Here is a 24,313-nt window from a genome sequence, read left to right as displayed (position 1 = left end):
GCTCCCCTGGACACCCAGGTTAGAGGCTCCGCCTCCTTGGAGACAGGAGTTCCCCTGTGCCTTGGTTGCACTGGGGAACTCCCCTGGACACCCAGGTTAGAGGGGACTAGCCCCTGGAGGGGGGAGTGCCCTCTCCCCTTGGTGTGGAGGGGGGGGAGCTCCCCTCCAAAACCAAAGTTAGAGGGGCCTTCCTCTGGAGTCAGGAGAGCCCTCTCCCCTGGGTGCGGAGGGGGAGCTCCCCCACCCACACCCAGGTTAGTGGGGCATCCACTCCAGAAAGGGGAATGTCCTCTACCTCTACCAGACTAGGGAGTGCCCTCTCCCCTAGGTGAGGTGTTAGAAGCAGGAGCTCCTCCCCCCACCCCAACACCCAGCATGGAGAGGTCTCACCCCCCCAGGGGGTAGTGCCCTCTCCCCTGGGTACGGAGGCAGGAGCTCCCCCCCACACACCCAGGTTAGAGGGGCCTCCCCCCTTGAGTCGGGAGAGCCCTCTTCCCCAGGTGTGCAGGGGAGCTCCCCCCCAAACCAAGGTTAGAGGGGCCTCCACCCCAGGAGGGAATGCACTCTCTACTGGGTGCTGAGGTGGAGCTCCCACCCCCCCTCACAAACAGGTCGGAGGGGCCACCCCCCCTAGGGTGGAGTGCACTCTCCCCTAGGTGCCCAGTGGGGCGGGAGCTCCACCCCCCACCCTGACAGCCAGGTTGGTGAAGCTTCCCCTGTGGAAGGGGGAGTGCCCTCTGCCCTGGGTGAGGGGTGGAGGGGGAGCTCAACTGCCTACTCCAACACCCAGCTTCCAGAGGCCTCCCAAAGGAGGGTTAAGGTTAGGGTTAGAGTGGGGAGTGCCCCTCTGTGGTAGGTGCACAAGGCAGATCCCCTGGACACCCAGGTTAGAGACTCTGCCTCCTTGGAGACAGGAGTTCCCCTGTGCCCTGGGTGCACTGGGGAACTCCCCCAGACACCCAGGTTAGAGGGGACTAGCCCCTGGAAGGGGGAGTGCCCTCTCCCCTGGGTGTGGAGGGGGGAGCTCCCCTCCAACACCCAAGTTAGAGGGGCCTTCCCCTAGAGTCAGGAGAGCCCTCTCCCCTGGGTGCCGAGGGGGAGCTCCCCCACCCACACCCAGGTTAGTGGGGCATCCACTCCAGAGAGGGAATGTCCTCTACCTATACCAGACAGGGGAGTGTCCTCTCCTGTAGGTGAGGGGTTAGGGGCGGGAACTCCTCCCCCCACCCCAACACCCAGGATGGAGAGGCCTCACACCCCCCAGGGTTTATTGTCCTCTCCCTTGTGTGCAGAGGGGGGAGCTCCCCCACACACACCCAGGTTAGTGGGGCCTCCCTCCTTGAGTTGGGAGAGCCCTCTTTCCCAGCTGTGGAGGGGAGCTCCCCCCACCAAATGCAGGTTACAGGGACCTCCACCCCAAGAGGGAATTCCCTCTCCCCTGGGTGCTGAGGTGGAGCTCCCTACCACCCTCACACCCAAGTTGGAGAGGCCTCCCCCCCTAGGGTGGAGTGCCCTCTCCCCTAGGTGTGGAGTGAGGGCAGAGGCTCCACCCCCCACCCCTACACCCAAGTGGGTGAAGCCACCCCTGTGGAGGTTGGAGTGCCCTCTGCCCAGGGTGAGGGGTGGAGGGGGAGCTCAACCCCCTACTCCAACACCCAGCATCCAGAGGCCTGCCCAAGGAGGGTTAAGGTTAGGGTTAGAGTGGGGAGTGCACCCCTGTGGTGGGTGCACAAGGGAGCTCCCCAGACACCCAGGTTAGAGGTTCCTCCCCCCTGGAAAAGGGAGTTCCCCTGTGCCCTGGGTGCACTGGGGAACACCCCCAGACACCCAGGTTAGAGGGGACTAGCCCCTGGAGGGGGGAGTGCCCTCTCCCCTGGGTGTGGAGGGGTAGCTCCCCTCCAACACCCAAGTTAGAGGGGCCTTCCCCTGGAGTTGGGAGAGCCCTCTCCCCTGGGTGCTGAGGGGGAGCTCCCCCACCCACACCCAGGTTAGTGGGGCAACAACCCTAGAGGGGGGAATGTCCTCTACCTCTACCAGACTGGGTAGTGCCCTCTCCCCTAGGTGAGGGGTTAGGGGTGGAAGCTCCTTCCCCACCCAAACACCCAGGATAGAGAGGCCTCACCCCCCCCAGGTGGTATTGCCCTCTCCCTTGTGTGCAGAGGGGGGAGCTCCCCCACACACACCCAGGTTAGTGGGGCCTCCCTTCTTGAGTTGGGAGAGCCCTCTTTCCCAGCTGTGGAGGGGAGCTCCCCGCTCCCCAAACACAGGTTACAGGGGCCTCTACCCCAAGAGGGAATGCCCTCTCTCCTGGGTGCTGAGGTGGAGCTCCAACCCACCCTCACACCCAGGTCGGAGAGGCCTCCCCACCTAGGGTGGAGTGCCCTCTCCCCTAGGTGTGGAGTCAGGGCGGGAGCTCCACCCCCCACCCCTACACCCAAGTTGGTGAAGCCACCCCTGTGGAGGTTGGAGTGCCCTCTGCCCAGGGTGAGGGGTGGAGGGGGAGCTCAACCCCCTACTCCAACACCCAGCTACCAGAGGCCACCCCAAGGAGGGTTAAGGTTAGGGTTAGAGTGGGGAGTGCACCTCTGTGGTGGGTGCACAAGGGAGCTCCCCCAGACACCCAGGTTAGAGGCTCCTCCCCCCTGGAGAGGGGAATTCCCCTGTGCCCTGGGTGCACTGGGGAACTCCCCTGGACACCCAGGTTAGTGGGGACTAGCCCCTGGAGGGGGGAGTGCCCTCTCCCCTGGGTGTGGAGGGGGGAGCTTCCCTCCAACACACAAGTTTGAGGGGCCTTCCCCTGGAATCCAGAGAGCCCTCTCCCCTGGGTGGGGAGGGGGAGCTCCCCCACCCACACCCAGGTTAGTGGGGCATCCACCCCAGATGGGGGAATGTCTTCTACCTCTACCAGACTAGGGAGTGCCCTCTCCCCTAGGTGAGGGGTTAGGGGCGAGAGCTCCTCCCCCAACCCAAACACCCAGCAAGGAGAGGCCTCATCCCCCCAGGGGGTAGTGCCCTCTTCCCTGGGAGGGGAGGCGGGAGCTCCCCCCCACACCCAGGTTAGAGGGGCCTCGCCCCTTGAGTCCGGAGAGCCCTCTTACCAGGTGGTAGGGGAGCTCTCCCCCCAAACCGATGTTACAGGGGCCTCCACGCCAGGAGGGAATGCCCTATCTCCTGGGTGCTGATTGGACCTCCCACCCCCCCTCACATCCAGCTCAGAGGGGCTTCCCCCTTAGGGTGGAGTGCCCTCTCCCCTAGGTGTGGAGTGAGGGCAGGAGCTCCACCCCCACCCCTACACCCAAGTTGGTGAAGCCACCCCTGTGGAGGTTGGAGTGCCCTCTGCCCTGGGGGAGGGGTGGAGGGAGAGCTCAACCCCCTACTCCAACACCCAGCTTCCAGAGGCCTCCCCCAGGAGGGTTACGGTTAGGGTTAGAGTGGGGAGTGCACCTCTGTGGTGGGTGCACAAGGGAGCTCCTCCAGACACCCAGGTTATAGGCTCCTCCCCCCTGGAGAGGGGAGTTCCCCTGTGCCCTGGGTGCACTGGGGAACTGCCCACAACACCCAGGTTAGAGGGGACTAGCCCCTGGAGGGGGGAGTGCCCTCTCCCCTGGGTGTGGAGTGGGGGGAGCTCCCCTCCAACACCCAAGTTAGAGGGGCCTTCCCCTGGAGTCAGGAGAGCCCTCTCCACTGTGTGCGGAGGGGGAGCTCCCCCACCCACACCCAGGTTAGTGGGGCATCCACCCCAGAGAGGGAATGTCCTCTACCTCTACCAGACTGGGGAGTGCCCTCTCCCCTAGGTGAGGGGTTAGGGGCGGAAGCTCCTCCCCCCACCCCAACACCCAGGATGGAGAGGCCTCACCCCCCCAGGGGGTATTGCCCTCTCCCTTATGTGCAGAGGGGGGAGCTCCCCCCACACACCCAGGTAAGTGGGGCCTCCCCCCTTGAGTCGGGAGAGCCCTCTTCCCCAGGTGTGCAGGGGAGCTCCCCCCCAAACCAAGGTTAGAGGGGCCTCCACCCCAGGAGGGAATGCACTCTCTACTGGGTGCTGAGGTGGAGCTCCCACCCCCCCTCACAAACAGGTCGGAGGGGCCACCCCCCCTAGGGTGGAGTGCACTCTCCCCTAGGTGCCCAGTGGGGGCGGGAGCTCCACCCCCCACCCTGACACCCAGGTTGGTGAACCTTCCCCTGTGGAGCAGGGAGTGCCCTCTGCCCTGGGTGAGGGGTGGAGGGGGAGCTCATCCCCCTACTCCAACACCCAGCTTCCCCAGTCCTCCCCAAGGAGGGTTAAGATTAGGGTTACAGTGGGGAGTGCCCCTCTTTGTTAGGTGCACAGGGCAGCTCCCCTGGACACCCAGGTTAGAGGCTCCGCCTCCTTGGAGACAGGAGTTCCCCTGTGCCCTGGTTGCACTGGGGAACTCCCCTGGACACCCAGTTTAGAGGGGACTAGCCCCTGGAGGGTGGAGTGCCCTCTCCCCTTGGTGTGGAGGGGGGGGAGCTCCCCTCCAACACCAAAGTTAGAGGGGCCTTCCTCTGGAGTCAGGAGAGCCCTCTCCCCTGGGTGCGGAGGGGGAGCTCCCCCACCCACACCCAGGTTAGTGGGGCATCCACCCCAGAAGGGGGAATGTCCTCTACCTCTACCAGACTGGGGAATCCCCTCTCCCCTAGGTGAGGTGTTAGGGGCAGGAGCTCCTCCCCCCACCCCAACACCCAGCATGGAGAGGTCTCACCCCCCCAGGGGGTAGTGCCCTCTCCCCTGGGTACGGAGGCAGGAGCTCCCCCCCACACACCCAGGTTAGAGGGGCCTCCCCCCTTGAGTCGGGAGAGCCCTCTTCCCCAGGTGTGCAGGGGAGCTCCCCCCCCAAACCGAGGTTAGAGGGGCCTCCACCCCAGGAGGGAATGCACTCTCTACTGGGTGCTGAGGTGGAGCTCCCACCCCCCCTCACACCCTGGTGGGCGCGGCCACCCCCTCTAGGGTGCAGTGCACTCTCCCCTAGGTGCTGAGTGGGGCTGGGAGCTCCACCCCCCACCCTGACACCCAGGTTGGTGAAGCTTCCCCTGCGGAGGGGGGAGTGCCCTCAGCCATGGGTGAGGGGCGGAGGGGGAGCTCAACCGCCTACTCCAACACCCAGCTTCCAGAGGCCTCCCAAAGGAGGGTTAAGGTTAGGGTTAGAGTGGGGAGTGCCCCTCTGTGGTAGGTGCACAAGGCAGCTCCCCTGGACACCCAGGTTAGAGATCCGCCTCCTTGGAATCAGGAGTTCCCCTGTGCCCTGGTTGCACTGGGGAACTCCCCTGGACACCCAGGTTAGAGGGGACTAGCCCCTGGAAGGGGGAGTGCCCTCTCCCCTGGGTGTGGAGGGGGTGGAGCTCTCCTCCAACACCCAAGTTAGAGGGGCCTTCCCCTGGGGTCTGCAGAGCCCTCTCCCCTGGGTGCTGAGGGGGACCTCCCCAAACCACACCCAGGTTAGTGGGGCATCCACCCCAGAGGGGGGAATGTCCTCTACCTCTACCAGACTGGGGAGTGCCCTCTCCCCTATGTGAGCGGTTAGGGTCAGGACCTCCTCCCCCCACCCCAACCCCCAGGATGGAGAGGGCACTACCCCTCCAGGGGGTAGTGCCCTCTCCCCAGGATGCGGAGGGGGGAGCTCCCACCCCCCTCACACCCAGGTCAGAGGGTCCTCCCCCCCTAGGGTGTAGTGCCCTCTCCCCTAGGTGCGGAGTGGGGGCGGGAGCTCCACCCCCCACCCTGACACCCAGGTTGGTGAAGCTTCCCCTGCGGAGGGGGTAGTGCCCTCTGCCCTGGGTGAGGGGTGGAGGGGGAGCTCAACCCCCTCTCCAACACCCAGTTTCCAGAGGCCTCCCCCAGGAGGGTTAAGGTCAGGACTAGAGTGGGGAGTGCCCCTCTGTGGTGGGTGCAAAAGGGAGCTCTCCCAGACACCCAGGTTAGAGGCTCCTCCCTGGCCGCCTGAAGAAAGCCGCCGCGGTCCCCCTCCACTGCCCCCTCGTGGACCCCAGCCCTGCCGCCTTACTTTGAGGTGGGAAGGAACTTGCCACCGCCACGCCCCGGCTGCCCCCACAGGGACCCCAGCCCAGATGCCTCACCAGGCGGCCAAAATGAAGCTGCAGCCGCCGCCCCAGCTGCTCCCCCCCCCCCCGCGGACCCCAGCCATGATGCCTTAGATTGAGGTGGGAAGGAATTTGCCACCACCTCGCCCCGGCTGCCCCCCACGCGGACCGCAGCCCCAATGCCTCACCAGGCGGCCAGAATGAAGCTGCAGCGACCTCCCTGGCTGCCCAGTGGACCCCAGCCTGGGTTAGAATGTTCGGCCCCGTGAGGCCAGCGGGGAGGGGCCGCGGGGGCACCTGCCAGGCAACGAGGCATTGGAGGCGCCTGCACACTGTGACGTGTCTTGACTCCCGCCTCACTCTGTGTTTACATGGAGACGGAGATGGCGGTGACTACTGCTGTACTGGTGTGGAAGAGGAGGACTCGCCAGTGATTGCAGCGACTGACTGGTTTTGTTCCGGCGGGGAGGCAGCTCCCGGCTGGGAGGCAGCTCCCGGCTGGGCTCTGCGGCCTGGATCGCGGAGCTAGCGGTCCCACCTTGGTCTGAACCGGTTTTTCCTTTCTACCCCCACCCCCTCCCTGTTCTTTCCCTGCCTACCCCGCAGAAGCCATGGAGGACGAAGAAAGAAGGAGAAAGATAGAAGCTGGTAGAAAGAAGGTAGGAGAGCAGGGGACCGCCGGGCCAGAGGTGGGAGGCGGTGGCCGAGAAAGGGTGGGACGAGGCCTGGGGAACAAGTTTGCTGCGCTCGGAGGGAGGTGCTGCAGGGTCTGGGTTATAATCTTTTTGTTTCCATGGTTAGGCCACCAAAGTTTTTCTGTCACAGTTTATATAGCTTCTTGTTTATCATCCATGAAGGAATATTGAAAGGCTTAATGACAGCCCTGAAAAGAACAAATAGTCACCATAATTAGAATTATTTGGGATTTCTTCCATTTTCTACAGGAAAAACATAAAAATCACTTTTTATAGTTATTTTTAAATACTATAGAGATTACCAGATTACATATTTTTGTAACATTCTCTTTGAGGTATGTGCATTTTCACGTTTGTTTTTCCACTCGTCAAAAAACACTTGTCAGTTTGGCGATTTCATTTGTTCATGTCTTTAAAATTAATGTTCTAGGATTGTGAAATACTATGAAAAAGGACCTAAAAATACATAGAAAGCAAATTAGTATAATGAAAGGTTGGATTTGGAGTCAGATACTCTAGTTCTGTTTTGTTTTGCCACTGATTATGATATTGATCAGGTAACATTGATTTTTAAAATATTTTTTATTTCTACACAATACATTTATTTTGTTTATTTACTTTTATGTGGTGCTGAGGGCCTCGCATGTGCTAGGCGAGCGCTTTACCGCTGAACCACAACCCCAGCCCCTAACAAATTGATTTTTATATATCAGCTTCTACATTTTTGTCTCAGTAAGATGTTTTCTGACCTCTCCCCACAGTCCCACAAATTGAATTTCCATTGTATGCTGTCTTTAATGCATATACTTTCTCTTCAAAGCACTTTTTATAACTTGAATGTACATATTTCTTTATTTGTTTAATATTATCTTTCTTACTGGATTACAATTCATGAGAGTTCATATGTGTTATTTATCACTGCATGCCCTGTCATAGCTCATGATAGGCAGTCAATAAGTATTTGTTAAATAACTGAACTATATACTTACAACCTGACATAAATCCAATTTTTATGCTTTCCAGGCATAAAACTACAACACATCTCTTTCGGAAGGCCTTTTTAAAGAAAATCAGGACAATACAGTTTCCTATAACACAATACACCTCTTCTCTCTCTTCTCGCTGTCCATATATGTATATATGAATGACTGTCAGGCTTAAGAAATTGTGCTTTAACCCTTATTTCTCACTCCATTTAATAATAGTTTGGCATTGTACTATGAAGTTCTACTTTTGAGACCATGTGTTTCATTGATGTCCAGCACAGTGCCTGGCATGTAGTAAATAGTCAATGGACACACAAAAATACACAAAAACAGACTTCAATTAGTCACTTATTTTTGAAGGAACATTATAAAAACTTGGCATGTTTTTATATATAACATTTTGAAAATGTATTGTTTTATTGAGAATGATCATTTATAAAATTATAAATATTGAGTTTAAGGAACTCAATATATTTATATTCAGTTGTTTATTCATGTTCTGGTCAAGATAAGACATTTACTTGTGATCTGGTATACTTTTGAAAGATAAATATGTGAACATAATATCTTTCCAGTAAATCTTGCAACTATTTCTGTGACTACATATGTTAACACTTTTATAATTGGCTTCCAAATGACAAACACAGATGGCTGTAGTCTGAATTTTCAGAATGTTTTAGAATAAATGTTTTCTCAGTAATTTAAAGTGCATCATTTCAGTATCAGATGGTTATCTAATTGATTCAGATTTTTTTGCTTATCTGCTAGCTTGCCATTTTTCAAATTTAAAATAAAACTAAATAGCTATAAATAATTGAATATGTGATACGATCTTATTCCTTTCACATTTTTATAAAACAGTAGTCTTGCCAGAAAGCTATTGTGGATATTATTTTTATGAGAAACTTTTTGTTCTGTTTTGGTTTTCTTGGTGGAGGGAGGGAGGTTATAGTGAGAAGGATTCTTTTTATGTTCTTATTCATTTATTAGCCATTTTTGTATTTGGTCTATTTAATAGTTACAGTAATTCCAATCATATATTTCCTCTTTTTAAGGAACAAAGAAATTTACTTAGTCTCATTCTTTTATCTTTCACCTTTTAAGAGTGATTAAAGTAATTTGAAAATTGTTCATTTTAATTTTGAAACCATGGAACATTTTAATAAAGTAGAATTAGATATGCCTTTTATATGATCTTGCTTAGTGTGGTGACTTTTCAATAAAAGATAAATTATCCTTTTAAAAAATACAACATAGGGGCTGGGGATGTGGCTCAAGCCGTAGCGTGCTTGCCTGGCATGCGTGCGGCCCGGGTTCGATCCTCAACACCACATACAAAGATGTTGTGTCTGCCGATAACTAAAAAATAAATATTAAAATATTCTCTCTCTCTGTCTCTCTCTTTTAAAAAAATAGATAAAAATTTCAACATACATTTATTTAATATTGCTCTAGGCTTTTAATATATAGAAGTAGGGAGGAAAAAAAAGTCCTTGCCCTCATGGGGTTTACCTTCTGGTTAATTTTTCTGAAAAAATAATATAACTCATATAATGAGTAATATAGGCCTAGAACATTATCTTTTTAATTATGTCTGTAGAAGTGATTCATTCTAAATACTATAATGGAACTACTTCTACTTTTTATTCCATATCTGTGTGCTACTTTTTGCATTTAGTAACAGATATTCTTATTTTGGAGGGTTTTTGTTGTTGTTGTTGTTGTTTAAATCAAACTTTCCATTCTTTATTTATTTATCTTTCATTTTGTGCTGACGGTTTAACCTGGGCCCTGTGTGCATGCTAGGCAAGCACTCTACCACTGAGCCACATCCCCAGACCTAAGTCATTCTTTCTATAATGCAAAGTTAATAATTTTTTCCTTTGTTATATATTTGACATTTGAATAAATATTAGATATAAATTATTGATATAATCTGACACTTGGAATTTTAAGCAAAATCTTCATCTTTGCCTTGATAAATTTTGCTGACTAAATATATTCTAACGCAGAAACATGATATTTCAAGAAGTTTCTGAAATTGAGTATATTAGAAATCTCATTATTAGTATTTATTTTTTGGCATTGCATTCTCTCTAAGGGATGTTTTAAAATAATGCTCCTGGATTTTTGATTCTATTTATAGATAAAGTATTTGCCAATATTCTAGTTAGTTTATTTTTAAGAATGATCTACTATGCTTCAAGTAGTTCAAGTACATTCCAGCAGCTTAATAATGTGCAAATAGAGGCAACTGGTCTTGCACCTGTTCCTCAACGCACTGGGTAGTTACTAAATAACTGGGGAAAATGTTAAATGTGAAATATTTTTATACTTTGTAAGTATAATCATGAGCTATTTTTGACTTATGAATTAAATATCTTCATTAAGGGAATAGGACATGTTTATATGCTTTTCTTCATCCACAGCAGATAATTTAAGTATAAAATGTTATTTATAAATAATATATTTGCCACATATTTTGATAGTAACATTAGCAAGATTGCTTTAATACTTTAGATAATAAGAAATTTATTTGCTGTCTTTGTAATTGGTCTGGTTAATAGTTATGGTAATTCTAAGCATATATTTCCTCTTTTTAAGGCAGAAAGGAACTTACATGTGGTCTTCTTTTTTCTCCTCTTAAGAGTGATTCAGGAGCTCAAATTAAATTTAAGAAGTCTTTGTCAGTAGTTGCTTTATACAAAAATCAGAAAACTTAACTCTATTTAAAAAAAATACAGTAATAGCTCAGCAATAGATCCTTTGCCTAACACGTACAAGGCTGTGGGTGTGATCCTCAGTACTACATAAAAATAAATAAAATAAAGGTATTGTGTCCATCAAAAAAATTCATAAGAATAAATAAATAAAATGTAAGTGAGCAATAGGAAAAATACCTGTAATCTGAACTCCAAATGTAAACAAAAGTTGTTAAGGTTGTAGTTTTCCAGAATTTATCTATGCCTATGAATATAATGATATTTAAATTCATACTGGATATAATCATTGAAAACTATGAGCCTGAGACTTGCCTTATCTTTTTAAAAATGAAGTATAATTTTCCTTTCATGAAAAGAAATAGATATGCTACAATACTACTTTATACCTGCTGTTGTATCACAAAGTCTTTAATAGCAATTGCTTGCATTGGTATTTTTAATATAAGTTCACCATAATTAGTCTAGTGTTACCTGGTATATAATGTGTACTTCTGATTTTAGGTGGTAAGAAAATATTTTAGGTCTTAAAAAACTTTGGATAGTATTGTAAGAAAGTTTTTACCGTTTTCAGTTTTCTTTCTGCTTATGATAACGAAAATCTGTTTGATGCTTGTCTGTCTTTAACAGTCTTTTATTTTGTCCATTTTTTTCATAGCCTTCAGCAACCTCTAACTAAAATTTCAATAATAGATTTATCATTTCTTTTATTTTCAATTTATCTCTTAAAAGAAATAACAAGTGATATTAACTTTCAATTTAAAGAAAATACACTGTTTAAAATATATTAAGTAAATGGTAACGTATCGATGACTAGGGTTTGGTACAAATTCTGATGATGACAGACAAATGATAAAACACTGCTGTTTAAAATTTTAAGTTACTTGTAAGTTTTTCCCACTATAAATATGGCTGCAGTGAGCATTTGTATAGCTAATAGGCTAATTATCTTTTTTGTATAAAAGATAATTATAGACGATATCTTTTGTATAAAGTAGTAGAACAGAACAAGTGTGTTTGGAGCTCCTTGTTTTTGTGTGTATTTTCATATAATCTTAAATCCAGAGATTATACTGTGAATGAGAGTCCCTCTATTCCCCTATTCTAGTTATAGAATAGTTATTCCCCTAACTCAGCTAATTTCCTCTTCTTTAGGCAGAAGCCATGGAGGACGAAGAAAGAAGGAGAATGATAGAAGCTGGTAGAAAGAAGGTAGGAGAGCAGGGGACCACCGGGCCAGAGGTGGGAGGCGGTGGCCGGGAAAGGGTGGGAGGAGGCCTGGGGAACGAGTTTGCGGCAGCCGGGTGCGCTCAAGCCTTAGCGTGCTTGCCTGGCATGCGTGCGGCCCGGGTTCGATCCTCAACACCACATACAAACAAAGATGTTGTGTCTGCCGATAACTAAAAAATAAATATTAAAATATTCTCTCTCTCTCTCTGTCTCTCTCTCTTTTTAAAAAAATAGATAAAAAATTCAACATACATTTATTTAATATTGCTCTAGGCTTTTAATATATAGAAGTAGGGAGGAAAAAAAGTCCTTGCCCTCATGGGGTTTACCTTCTGGTTAATTTTTCTGAAAAAATAATATAACTCATATAATGAGTAATATAGGCCTAGAACATTATCTTTTTAATTATGTCTGTAGAAGTGATTCATTCTAAATACTATAATGGAACTACTTGTACTTTTTATTCCATATCTGTGTGCTACTTTTTGCATTTAGTAACAGATATTCTTATTTTGGAGGGTTTTTTTTTGTTGTTGTTGTTGTTTAAATCAAACTTTCCATTCTTTATTTATTTATCTTTCATTTTGTGCTGACGGTTTAACCTGGGCCCTGTGTGCATGCTAGGCAAGCACTCTACCACTGAGCCACATCCCCAGACCTAAGTCATTCTTTCTTTAGACTTGACATGTTCATTTCTTTCCCCTCAATATTTAATAAGTTCATTCACAAGTACCTAGTGTTACAAACTTTACAACCCGAATATTCAATCCAATAGTTATTCTGAAACTGTGAAGTCATCTATATTATTATCATCATTTTAATTTGGTGATAGTTTGATCTTTTAAAGAAAGTGATCCCAAAGAAAAATTATCATTGATGTTAATGATACTTTTTCCTGTAGCTTGCCGAGTTTCGAGAAAGAAGAGCTCGATTGGATGGACAAAACCCTCATAAGAAGCCAAAAAAGAAGAAAACCTCAAGCAATAAAAATGATGTTCATGGCTTGAATATTGATCAATCAAAGAGTGAGGAGATGTTCATAAATAGTTCTCAGGGTGTTGGATCGGCCGTGATGTCTGAATCCACAATAATGAGAACTCTAAACAATGAAGAAATGCTTAAACATGAACAAGTCTTTTCTGTTGATGTAAGTATTCATCCAGATTTTAAAACATTCTACCTCTAACTAGAAAGTAGTGGCAGTGAAAAGTCATTAGCATCCACCTGAGGGAAGCTTGACAAAGTCATTGACTTTTTAGCATCAAGAATTGATAATTCTTTTAAAGAACTTGAATTTTTCTGATGGCATGTTAAGGATTTAGTTTTATTTAAAAGAGTTACATAAATTAGAGGAATGGTGTCTTTGATGCTTTTGGCTTACAGATGACATCTACTATATATGTAAAAGTTCTTGGTACTTTTGTATTTATAACAATGCCTTGTGATAAATTTTATATGCCTTATTATAAGTCATTGTAATTCATAATGAAATGAAATTTTTAAAGATTTGGATAATTTTTACTAGTTTTTTAATAGTATTTTTGTGAATTTTCTATCATTGTTACTAACAGCAATGTCTTAGTAAAGCAGGATTTTTTTTTTTTGTAAAGTATGATATTTAGCAGGGGAAAAATGTCATAATTGTAATCATGTTTTACTTTTGTTTTAGCTGGAAAGTGAGATTTCAACCACAGCAGATGATTACACTTCGGAGGTAAGACTAACATATCCCAATTAAAAACGTCATAGATAAAATTGATATTTTTTTGAAATTATTGATTGTTGGTACTTTATTTCTTATAAATTTATATGCTTCTGTATATATTTAATATAACTTAACATAATATAATATAAATGGATTGAAAAACTGAAAATTATATTTTACTGCTGTATCTTTTTCCAGTGGTTAGCTAAAGTCTTAACTGTTTGAATTGCTTAATCCTTAATTATATAGCAGCCCTATTTTGGTTTTTAGGAAAGTGAGTCTGCATTTCTAGGACCCATGACCATTTTAAGATAGCCATTTAGCACAGTAAAAATTTTATAATTTAGTATGATTTTTATAGTAATGCTTTTTACAAATGTTTGAATACTAGTTTAATAAAATGTGTTTATTGGAATTAATGTTGCTGTAGTGTTGTGTATGTGTGCATGTGTGTACGTGTGTGTTACTGGGCATTGAACTCAGGGCCTTGTACATGCTAGGAAAGCACTTTGTCACCAAGCTACATTCCCAGCCCTTTTTCAGTTTCATTTTAAGATGGATTCTCACTAAGTTGCCCAGGCTATCTTTGAACTTGTGATCCTCCTGATGCACGGTGTGCATCACCATGCCTGACAATGATGATTTTTATTTTAGGTGATAAACTGTAAAATAGGCATTGGTCTCTTAAGAAATACCTGCCTTCTTTATATGTTTGCAATAAGTATCACTTTGTTATCTTATTCTTTTTAGATATGATTGTCATTTCTTTGCTCCCAAATTTAGAGTACATGGAAAATTATTATTTACTCTGAATGTTTAAGCAACTTAGTATATTTCATAAGTCTGAATTTATTGTAGGCTTCTAATAGAAAAACTAGGTTCTTTTTTTTTTAAAGAGAGAGAGAATGAATATGAATCTTTTTTGTAGATGGACACAACACGATGCCTTTATTTTATTTTATTTTTTTTAATGTGGTGCTGAGAATCAAACCCAGGTCCCACCCATGCTAGGCGAGCACTCTACCACTGAGCCACAATCCCAGCTCGAAAAACTGTGTTCTTAAATTAACATATTACAGTTTTTATTTTTGTTGTTTGGGTGTGGGTGTATGTTTGTTACTGGGGATTAAACCCAGGGATGCTCTACCACTGGGCTACATTCCCAGCTGTTTTTGTCTGAAACTGACTTGCTAAGTTGCTCAGGCTAGCCTTGTACTTGCAAACCAGAATTATCTCAACTTTATCCATGGTGTGGTTGACTCTGAGGACCTGCCTTTGAACATCTCCCAAGAAAATGCTCCAGCAGAGCAAAATCTTGAAAGTCATTCACAAAGACATTGTTAAAATTTGCCTTGAGCTTTTTTCTGAGCTGGCACAAAATAAAGAAAACTACAGGAAAAAAAAATGTCAGAGGCATTCTCTAAAACTCTCTAAAACCTGGAAGCTCTGAGGACTCCCAATAACTACTGATGCCTTTCTGAGCTGCTTGACTATTATACCTCCCAGTCTGGAGGTGAGATCACTTTTCTGTCAAAAATGTCTGTTGCCTGAAGGAGACTCAGGTCTCATCACTGAAGAGAGCAAAGATCAGATAGCAACTTTGCTTTTGTGGAGTGGAGAAACAGGGATTTCAGGTTGTGTATTGGTGAGTATTGCATGCTGTAGCTTGGGGAATTTGGTGGGAAGGCCTGCAACTAACTAAAGATGAGGATGAGAAGAATGAAATAGAGGGGAGTGAGGTGAAGTTTGAGAACTCTTCTGCAAACTTATGAAAGAAATCTTAGATAAGAAGTTGAGAATCTTAGTTATGAAGGTTGTGACAATCCTCCAGTAGGCTGTCTTCAACCTGCTGCATTGTGACTAGTACTCAGGGCTGAACAGCGAACTCAGAGCAGATCATAACAGTCCAGGCACTTCAAGACAACTCTACAATGGGCAACATGATGACCAGAAAGTACTTGGAGATAGATCCTAACCAACTCATTGTGGGGCATTATAAATATGTTTAAACTGAATTAGAGGAGAACTAACTGAATATTTGCTATAGAGGTATTAGATATAATTATTATACTGGATAAATAATTTATGTAATACTGATAACATGATATTTGACATGATCTTTGATGGATATTTACAAATATTCATTTTATTACACTGTTACTTCAAAATAGAAATTTTAGTGTGTACTAAAATCAGAATGTGTCATTTCCGAGTCATGAAAAACTAATTGAAATTTAGAAGTATTATAATTTGAAAATTATCACAAGTGACTTTATATCTAGAATTAGTATTCCTACATTCTTGTGGTTTTTCACCAATTGCAATAATGTGTTAACAAAAGTTGGTTTTTTTGCCTTCCCTTTAGCTTTATTTCCCTGCCTACCCCGCAGAAGCCATGGAGGACGAAGAAAGAAGGAGAAAGATAGAAGCTGGTAGAAAGAAGGTAGGAGAGCAGGGGAGCACCGGGCCAGAGGTGGGAGGCGGTGGCCGGGAAAGGGTGGGAGGAGGCCTGGGGAACAAGTTTGCAGCAGCCGGGTGCCCTGCGCTCGAAGGGAGGTGCTGCAGGGTCTGGGTTTCCTCCCCTCCCTCCTGTCCCTTTTCCTAGGACGTGTAAAGCCCAGTGCTGCTACCTAGCTGAGGAGACTTCGGTGGTGATTGAATGGTGTGGCTCTTTTCTCAAGACTGCCCCAATAAAACACCTCTCTCTCTCTCTTTTCTTTAAACCGTATTGATAATTAGGTGGTAATTAATAGCCTTTAAACCTTCAGCCCTTCACTTTTAAAGGGACTTTTATGGGTGGTGCAGGCATTGTGTTGTCCAGGGCGGGGATTTAGAGCTTTCCTTTTATTCAGTGGGGAATTTGTGGGCTGATCATCAGCTTGTCTTCCTTAGGTGGCACGCTGGCACTCGAGGACGTGCATGAGATTGGCCTGTGACAGCTGCCTCAGCAGTGGCCTGAGTGTGCCACAAGTGCCAGCTGTGAACTTGGCTTTAGGGGCGTTTTTAAAAGCGTGTCTTTGTACGTTCCTGTTTGGAGGTCTTTGTCATGGCAGTTGGTTTTGTATCCTGTGGATTGGAAGTTCTGAAGACGAAAAGATTCCACAGAACAAAGCTTTAGAATTCCTGCTTTAAATAATTTGTTTTGCGTGTGTGTGTGTGTGTGTGTGTGTGTGTGTGTGTGTAGTGTGTGTAGTAAGTTCCGATTTTATGTGTGTGTGCGTGTGTATATGTATGGAAATTGTAACGCAAACATTACAAAACTGTATTATGCATAGATGTCCTTCTTGGGGCATCATGAAAAATTTAACGTAGACAAAATATAAATTGAATAGCATTTTTTTAAAAAAATTACATATTTGAGCAGCTCCTTAGGCTTGCCTGAAAGGCCCCCTTCCCTACAATGAGTTACTTTTTATAGGTGATATTCTTTTTAGAGCTAATGGATAACAATCTTACTTGAAACACAATTAACTATTTTTCCTCTCTTCCTTTCTTTCTTCATTCTTCCACATAAACAAAGGAAACCAGGTCAATGATTTCAGTAATCAATGAAAGAAAGGCCTTACTGCAGAGATGCAGTAGTAGATGTTCATCAGAAGTGTGTTAAAGGAATGTGTATGTTAACCAGCTTCATATTTCTAAAATATAATTGACTTTTTTATAATCTCCCCCTTTTAATGTTAAGACTTAAATGCTTGTATGTAAACAGGTAGATTTTGTTTTTTACTCTAGAATATATAAATGAAGGAACATTGGCATTTTCAGAAGCCCAAAATTGCTTACAGTTGTGCAACCCAAGGGACTAAGCAAACACTCTGCTTCTAATGATTAAAAGTAATTTTGTGTACCTTTTCAAAAGCATGGAAGTTCTGGTTAGATATCTTATTTGTTACCTAAGAATGTTTACTGCCTTCTACCAAATGTATCTTTCTTAAATGTATGTAAAGCAGTTCTAGTAAACGTAGTTAACTTTGAACAGTCACATTTCATAATAATTAAATTGCTTGCTGTAAGTAGATTTGGCAAAGTAGAATTTTGATTTCTTTATGTATATATTTGTCTTTCAAAAGTCTACCTATGGGGTAAAAATCTTTTTAAGTTAATTTTTATTATAGTTTATTTTCCTCTAGAAATGAGCCCAGTTTCCAGTAAGAGATCCTTGAGGCTTTTAAGGCAACATATGTTTGCTGCAACATTAGCTATCTGGTATAAAATACTTTACTGAGGTCATGATTCCTCAGCCATGTAAGTGCAATGGAATATTATACAATCATTAAAAGGATTAAGTCTGAGAGGGACATGGTAAATAGAGTGAAAACAACATTATCAGAAATAGTTTAGATGTTGCAGTGGTATACACCTGTAATCCCAGCTACTCAGGAGGCTGAGGCAAGATCCTGTCTGAGGGGAAAAAAAGAGGGGGGCTTAGATTATAGCTCAAAGGTAGAGCACTACTGCCCTTCATCTCCACTACTGCAAAAACAAAACTAAACAAAATATGTACATTATTTCATTTGTATAAACATGTGCTTTTAGAATGGGATTGAACAACTATTATAAATATAGTTATTCATGGGCTAGGGGTATAGCTCAATGGTAGAGCACAAGTTCCTAGGTTTAGTCCTCAACACCAAACAAAATTTATAAAGCAGTTCTACTAAACATAGTTAACTTTGAACAGACACATAATCAGCAAACTTAGATCAAGAGGTAGAAATAGAGAAATGGCAACAGTCTGTGCTTTCCAAAGTAGGAGAGACAGATGCTCCTGGGTAATAAGTACAGTGAGAGGTTAGATACAGTAGGATTTTGGATGTTACCCCCCCAACATTTTGTTAAAATATTTAAAATGCTACTGACTTATTTTCTAGAATATTTTATAAGGAAAACTCTCAATATCAATTAAATGCAACCTAGCATAGTGCTTTTCAAATAGCAGGTATTCAGTAAGTGTTTGCTTCTCTCCAGCTGTGCATGCTGGCAAGATGAGCTGGTCAAAAGAGCTGGCTGCAACATTAAAGTAAGGAAAGAGCGAAGAATCATGCAACACGTGGACATGAGTTTCTCAGGTGGAGAGTGGGCCTGCTCTGCCACCTCAAGGGTCCTCTTCCACTCTGGAAGGCAAGAGGGCAAGAGAGCAAGTGCACTTGGAACCCCTCTGTTTATTAGGGAAAAGACATTTGATAGAATGTTCCACCCCAATAAGGCAGGGGATAGTGTTTCAGCAGGGGTTGCCCAATCCTGTTGGGTACTGCTCAAGCCCAGAGCTGAGGCTCTTGCTTGATGAGTGGGGGTAAAGGCCACTTGCTTGGTATAACACAAGGTGTGGCATATGTTGCCAGTCCAATATCCCCTTTACTCAAGGCTTTTGGAGGGGCTTATCTCATGCACACGGTGGTCCCTGACATTTGCTTCTTGAATGAATGAGCAGAATGACTGAATAAGTTCTTAATGAGTGCAGTGTTACCAGCTAGGTTGGAATTTAATAAGAGTAATCCAGAATTTTCTTAATCAGAAGTCTCTTATTTCTGGTACCAGAAACCATCTAAAATGATCATTTCCCAAAATTTATTCAGAGACTTGGTTCTCCAAGTATCTCATTTGTTCATAAGACTTAAGTGTTAACATTTGATAACAGTTTTACAACGTACAACTTTTTAATCTTTTTCTTGGTAATTGGTCTTCTGTTCCTTTCTCTCTAGATTTCTCTAAATTTCCTTTCTCAAGACCTTATAATAAATGATCATTTTAAAAATAGCTTCTCACATATACAGTATAGTATCTAAATTTAAAAAAAAAATTAGTTGTAAATGGACACAGTACCTTTATTTTATTTATTTATTTTTATGTGGTGCTGAGGATTGAAACCAGGGCTGCACATGTTGCTAGACAAGTGCTCCACCATTGAGCCACAACCCCAACCCCTAGAGTATAGAAGTATACTTTGTAAAGTATTTTATATTAACCAAAATCTGCAGTAATAGGAGAATGAATTATTTTATGTAGCCATTAAAATAATTCTACAAACACTTTTCAAGTTGGGAAAATGCCCACAGATAATGTCAGGTTAAAAAAAAAAGGTATGTGTAAGTATTTATATATGAAGACATCTGAGAAAACATGCACCAAGATGTCAGTTGTGGTTATTTCTGGGTAGTGGGTTATAGGCTATTTTAATTTTTTTATACTTTTTACAAATTCTCTACAACATTATTCTTTTATGATCAGGCACAATGTTCAGGTATCATTTAAAAAACAAAGACTTTACATGCAGTATGATAAACAATTTAATGTTGTATGACTCTCATACAGAACAAGAACATGAAATGCAAAATAACTAGGTCTCCTACATTAGTGTAGTCGTGGAACTCTAATTCTTACTTCAGTACCGCTTGTATTATGTAGTCAGAATTCTATATTATTGGACATTTATGGATCGCTTTTTTGTTTTTGTCATTCTTATCCATTTTCCTTGCTGTCAGTTTTTTGTTTTTTCCTATGAACTTGCTTGTCCAGCTTTGTATTTTCTCATTTGCCTCTTCCCCTAACTTGCTGCTTTAGATTTGTTGTAACAAAAGAACCCAGAAACTGAGGTTAATGGAATGATTTATAAGAATCAAGGGCTAATGGAACCTAGTAGAAAGGACTTCACGGCAATTCAGTTTTTCTGATGCTTGATAGTTCTTTGGTTTGCTGTTGGGTCCTCAGCTATCTCCTCAGTATTGATGTTGCAAGAAGCCCAATACTTGGAGATGTTAACTACATTATTAAATATTTTCAGAGCTGGGCTTGACCTCATTTACAAGTTACTGACAGAGATGGCATCACATAGGCTATCCTTGTAGTGAACCAACCAAACCATTTCAACTCCATTTTAAGTGACTTCATTTTTTCCAAGTAAAATTATTTATGTTTATATAAACAAAGTAGTCAATTATTAGTGAACAAAATTAAATAAAGGACAGTTGTGTAGTTAGAATGAAATTAGTCCTATAAATCACTTTTGCTATATTTTTAAAAAGTTCTTCAAATGTACTAGAATTCAGCAAAACCAAAGTATTACATCTCTATAGTCATTGATCTTAAAGTGTTCCTTTCATTTTGTTACTCAGGTATTTTCAGTCTTATTAATCTGTTTAATATTTATTTGACCTCCATGCAAGTCGGTGTAGATTCAGAGATAAAGAACCCACAGGCCTGCCCCTAATGTTTTCACATTCTAATAGAGTAGAAAGTCAACCACAATACAGTAAGTGAAGTGAAAGTTCTTAGGGGAGTGTTCTTTACCTCTTTATTTCCCTTGGTTTGCTTACTAGCCTTTAATTAAATTTATACCAGTAAATGGTTTTATTTGAAAATAAATAGGGCTTAATTTTAAAAATATATTTAGCTAATTTTAAGGAAGCATTTTGTAAAAGAAGATCTAGTAACTTGAAGCTTTTAGTTATCTTTCTGAAGACTAAATAGGAACTGCACTTAGAACTTCAGTTACTTAAATGAAAGTGTCTTTTGCATTGTAAGAACTTAGATGTTTGAGGAATGATTGACATTTGATATGCCTCTTAGATACTTCAGTTAAATATAATCACCATATTTGTTTTGCTATTAAGGCATTTTCCCTAGATGTAAAAGATACAGTTAGTAGAAATATTATTGTTAGGTAAATAAAATTTGGTCTATCATAATATATCAGGAAATTTTTTTATACAGGTAAATGATTGCTGTAATGTGAAAACAGAAAAGCCTACCAATTTATTAATGGTACAGTATATAAAACTACTCATGATACTAATGTTTTTTATTATTTAAAACCATTTGACTTACTAACCAAGCTTTCTCCTGTATGTAATTCTTTCTGTATGTGATTTCTAAAAGTTACTAGATCTTCTTTACTGCTTAACAAAACAAAGTTACCTCATTTTCATTATAACATGGAATTGGAACAAAATTTGCAGATATGCTGTTTAGGTGCTTTTAAGGTAATATCACATTAATAGCAAACCAGATTGCTATAGAAGTGAACTTCAAAGTGAAGAGTGATGTTTTAAAGTGGATTTTGCTATGGAATTCAATATTCGAATTCCTCTCTCAGGAATGTTGCTAGTACTGAATTATTTAAAATATTGGGTTGATTTAGGAAGAAGAATTTGGTGTCGTTGATTCTTATTCTGAACAAGGCACACACTATAGTGAGACTCGCCTAGAGTTGATAGAAAACGAATTAGTTGGGAAACCTGAACATGAGCCCGAAGAACTGAACAGAGAACTGGAAAAAATGAGGGCCACCTATGGGACTGAAGGATTGCATCAGGTACATTTACCTTCTGTGGCCTTTGTTTGCTACTCACAAAAACAAAAAAGAAATTTTTTTAAAAAATATTTATTTTTTAGTTTTTTTTTTTTTAGGTAGACACAATATCTTTATTTTACATTTATGTGGTGCTGAGAATCGAACCCAGTGCCTCACACATGCTAGGCGAGGCACTACCACTTGAGCCACATTCCCAGCCCTCCAGGAAATTTTAATGATAGTTTATGTATTTAATGAGAATTACAGGTGTTAACTTAAGATTATCTCATTCATGAGAAAAATGGGGTTCTTGCGCATAGTATTAAGAACCCCTTTTTACAACTAGAATTCAACTAATAGGGGTAACATGTATGTTACTTTGTTTATTTAACTTAATAAGATAGAGTAAAATAACTTTAGTGATTTCAGGATAGATGTTTTTCTAATGAGCCTGAAAGAAAATTGTGGTACAAATCACATTTTTTTAAAAAATGATGACTTAAACCCATTAAGAATATCAGCAAGTCCCTGTAAATATTCTCTGCAGTTAGAGTGACATCTCTTGTATTAAGTAATCAGTTATGAACTCAAGATGAAAATGGGACATTAATGAGGATGACAGAATAGATTTCAGTTTCATCCTCTCCAAAAACAAGTTTGTGGTGTTGCCTGGTAACAAATTGGGGGAGCTCCCCAATATAAAGGCATTTGCTTCTAGAATTAGATATATAGAAAAGCCAGAACAAGTGAAAATTTTTTGCATGTGCACATTAATTTCTTTGAGATTGATTTGGAAGTAAAACAAATTTCTTAAAGCTCATAGCTTTCAAATGTGGGAGATAGCATATAAATTGTAAGAATTCCACTAATGTGCTTTGAATCTCATATTTTTTAAAAAGTTGCTGTAATAATGATAATCAGTTTTATGTAAAATATAAGCCTAGAATGTAATTCTTTTCTCTGATTTCCTTTAGTTACAAGAATTTGAAGCAGCAGTTAAACAAAGAGATGCTATTATCACACAGCTCACCGCCAATATACAACAGGCAAGAAGGGAAAGGGATGAAATGGTGAGAGAATTTTTAGCGTTGATGGAGCAAAGTCAAAAATTGCAGATTCAATTCCAACAAGTAAGTATTACAAGTAGAACAAGACGTACTCGATTTTTATAACGAATTTTTAATTTTTTTCACTTTCTAGAACAAATCTGTTATAAGGCCATTTGTTTATTCGTACTGGAAAAACTAGTGAATAAGTGTTATGTTAATCAAGAATTTAATTTATACTTCTTGGGTAGTTTCTTGCTGTTATTTTCTTTGTACTTTTCCCTGTCTCTATTTAAAAATTCTAAAAAGTCTTATCAGGTGTATTTTTGCAGAAATTAACCTGCAGTTACACCCTACTTTTTCCAACCCTGGTATGGTTTTATGTTAATTAGGTTCTCAATTATAACTAGACTGACAACTGGATATATTCCATTAATCTTTAGTTGGAACTATAATCTAATTGGGGAATAATTGATTAGATGTTAGTAGTCATTCTTTAATTTGTATTCAACTAGGGTCACTTTGATCCATTTCTCTTTTGATTATGATTATGAAAAAATCCCAGGAGAAATGAATGAGATGAAAATTTGATTAAGACATTGCATTGTTTCGCTAATGTCTTTATTCAGCTTCTGTACTACTTCTTGCTTGCTTGCTTGCTGGTTGCCAAGTCAATCTGGATGTGGTTTTCGCCTTTAAATATCCTAAAATGTTGAGGCTCTAGGCTGTTTCCTGCAGAGACAACTTGTTCCTGTAGGGAGCAGTCCCAGACAGTCAGAATAAAGACTCTCCAATATGGACAAATTATAAGCTATACCAAATATCAAAATTTGCTATAAAATTGAGGTAATGATACTACTCTCCTTGAAAAAAGAAGTAGCTCAGTATAACTGAATGAAGAATGAAGAAAAAAATGTCATTGGTTCTCTTATGAAGTTTTAAACTATAATTTATTTCTCCTCTTGTTTTAGTATATGCAAAAAATAAATTATTTTATAGTAAATTATTTTAAATTTTTCTAATATATATTCACTTTCAGAATGATTTAAGGCTACAGATGGAAGCTCAGCGCATATGCCTTTCAGTGGTTTATTCAGCTCATGTGGATCAGGTTCATGAATATATGGAAAATGAAAAAGATAAAGCTCTTTGCAGTCTTAAAGAGGAGCTTATTTCTACTCAAGAGGAAAAGATCAACGAACTTCAGAAAATATACCAGTTAGAACTACAGAATGTAAAAACACAAGAAACAGGTAAATAGTTTCTGACTTATAATTACCATGAAGCATCACTTAGAGTCCACCATTTCATAATTCTGTCCTTAGAACTCACAGGGGAAGGTGACTTGTGTATCTAAGCCCTAGTCTTATTTGTTCATATAATCATTGGATATTCATTCAAGTGCTAGAGAAAACTAAAATTACTGAGTCATTTTCCCATAGGAAATCATAATCTATTGGGAAAGCATATATAAAATAAACTGAAAATTTCTGAAATATAATGAATGGAGGGAGAAAAAAGAGTCTTGTCTTTCCTGGGGAGATGACTAGGATGAGGGTATGGACAAGAGTAATTAGGTTG

At 42.3% G+C, this 24,313-nt stretch overlaps 1 protein-coding gene across 6 annotated transcripts; it reads left to right on the top strand.

The window, feature by feature from the left end:
- The first annotated feature begins 6,388 nt into the window (after positions 1-6,388).
- Positions 6,389-21,127, top strand: LOC308635192 (A-kinase anchor protein 9-like). Of its 6 annotated transcripts, XM_081269490.1 has the most exons (6): positions 6,389-6,719; positions 12,593-12,838; positions 13,361-13,405; positions 15,762-15,839; positions 16,002-16,058; positions 16,289-17,859. In XM_081269490.1, the coding sequence occupies exons 1-5, from the start codon at positions 6,672-6,674 to the stop codon at positions 16,008-16,010; spliced, it is 426 nt and encodes a 141-aa protein (XP_081125616.1). In that variant the 5' UTR covers positions 6,389-6,671; the 3' UTR covers positions 16,011-16,058; positions 16,289-17,859. The 6 variants fall into 6 exon arrangements, 2 of the variants coding, with proteins under 2 accessions (XP_081125616.1, XP_081125615.1); XR_014019156.1 differs by lacking the exons at positions 15,762-15,839; positions 16,002-16,058; positions 16,289-17,859 and adding exons at positions 14,624-14,909; positions 21,107-21,127; XR_014019157.1 differs by lacking the exons at positions 15,762-15,839; positions 16,002-16,058; positions 16,289-17,859 and adding exons at positions 14,624-15,041; positions 21,107-21,120.
- Positions 21,128-24,313: the final 3,186 nt, after the last annotated feature.

Source organism: Spermophilus citellus (genome assembly GCF_964194105.1).
Source record: "Spermophilus citellus genome assembly, chromosome: 16".
Classification (NCBI taxonomy): Eukaryota; Metazoa; Chordata; class Mammalia; order Rodentia; family Sciuridae; genus Spermophilus; species Spermophilus citellus.
Note: the sequence above shows the minus strand (reverse complement) of the source record. Positions and strands in the feature narration are given on the sequence as shown.

Excerpts from the sequence above, each read along its gene's own strand:
- LOC308635192 (XM_081269489.1), top strand. The coding sequence starts at position 6,672 with ATGGAGGACGAAGAAAGAAGGAGAAAGATAGAAGCTGGTAGAAAGAAG. Across the intron at positions 12,839-13,360 it reads AACAAGTCTTTTCTGTTGAT|CTGGAAAGTGAGATTTCAAC; the intron begins GTAAGTATTCAT and ends CTTTTGTTTTAG. Across the intron at positions 13,406-15,761 it reads CAGATGATTACACTTCGGAG|CTTTATTTCCCTGCCTACCC; the intron begins GTAAGACTAACA and ends CCTTCCCTTTAG.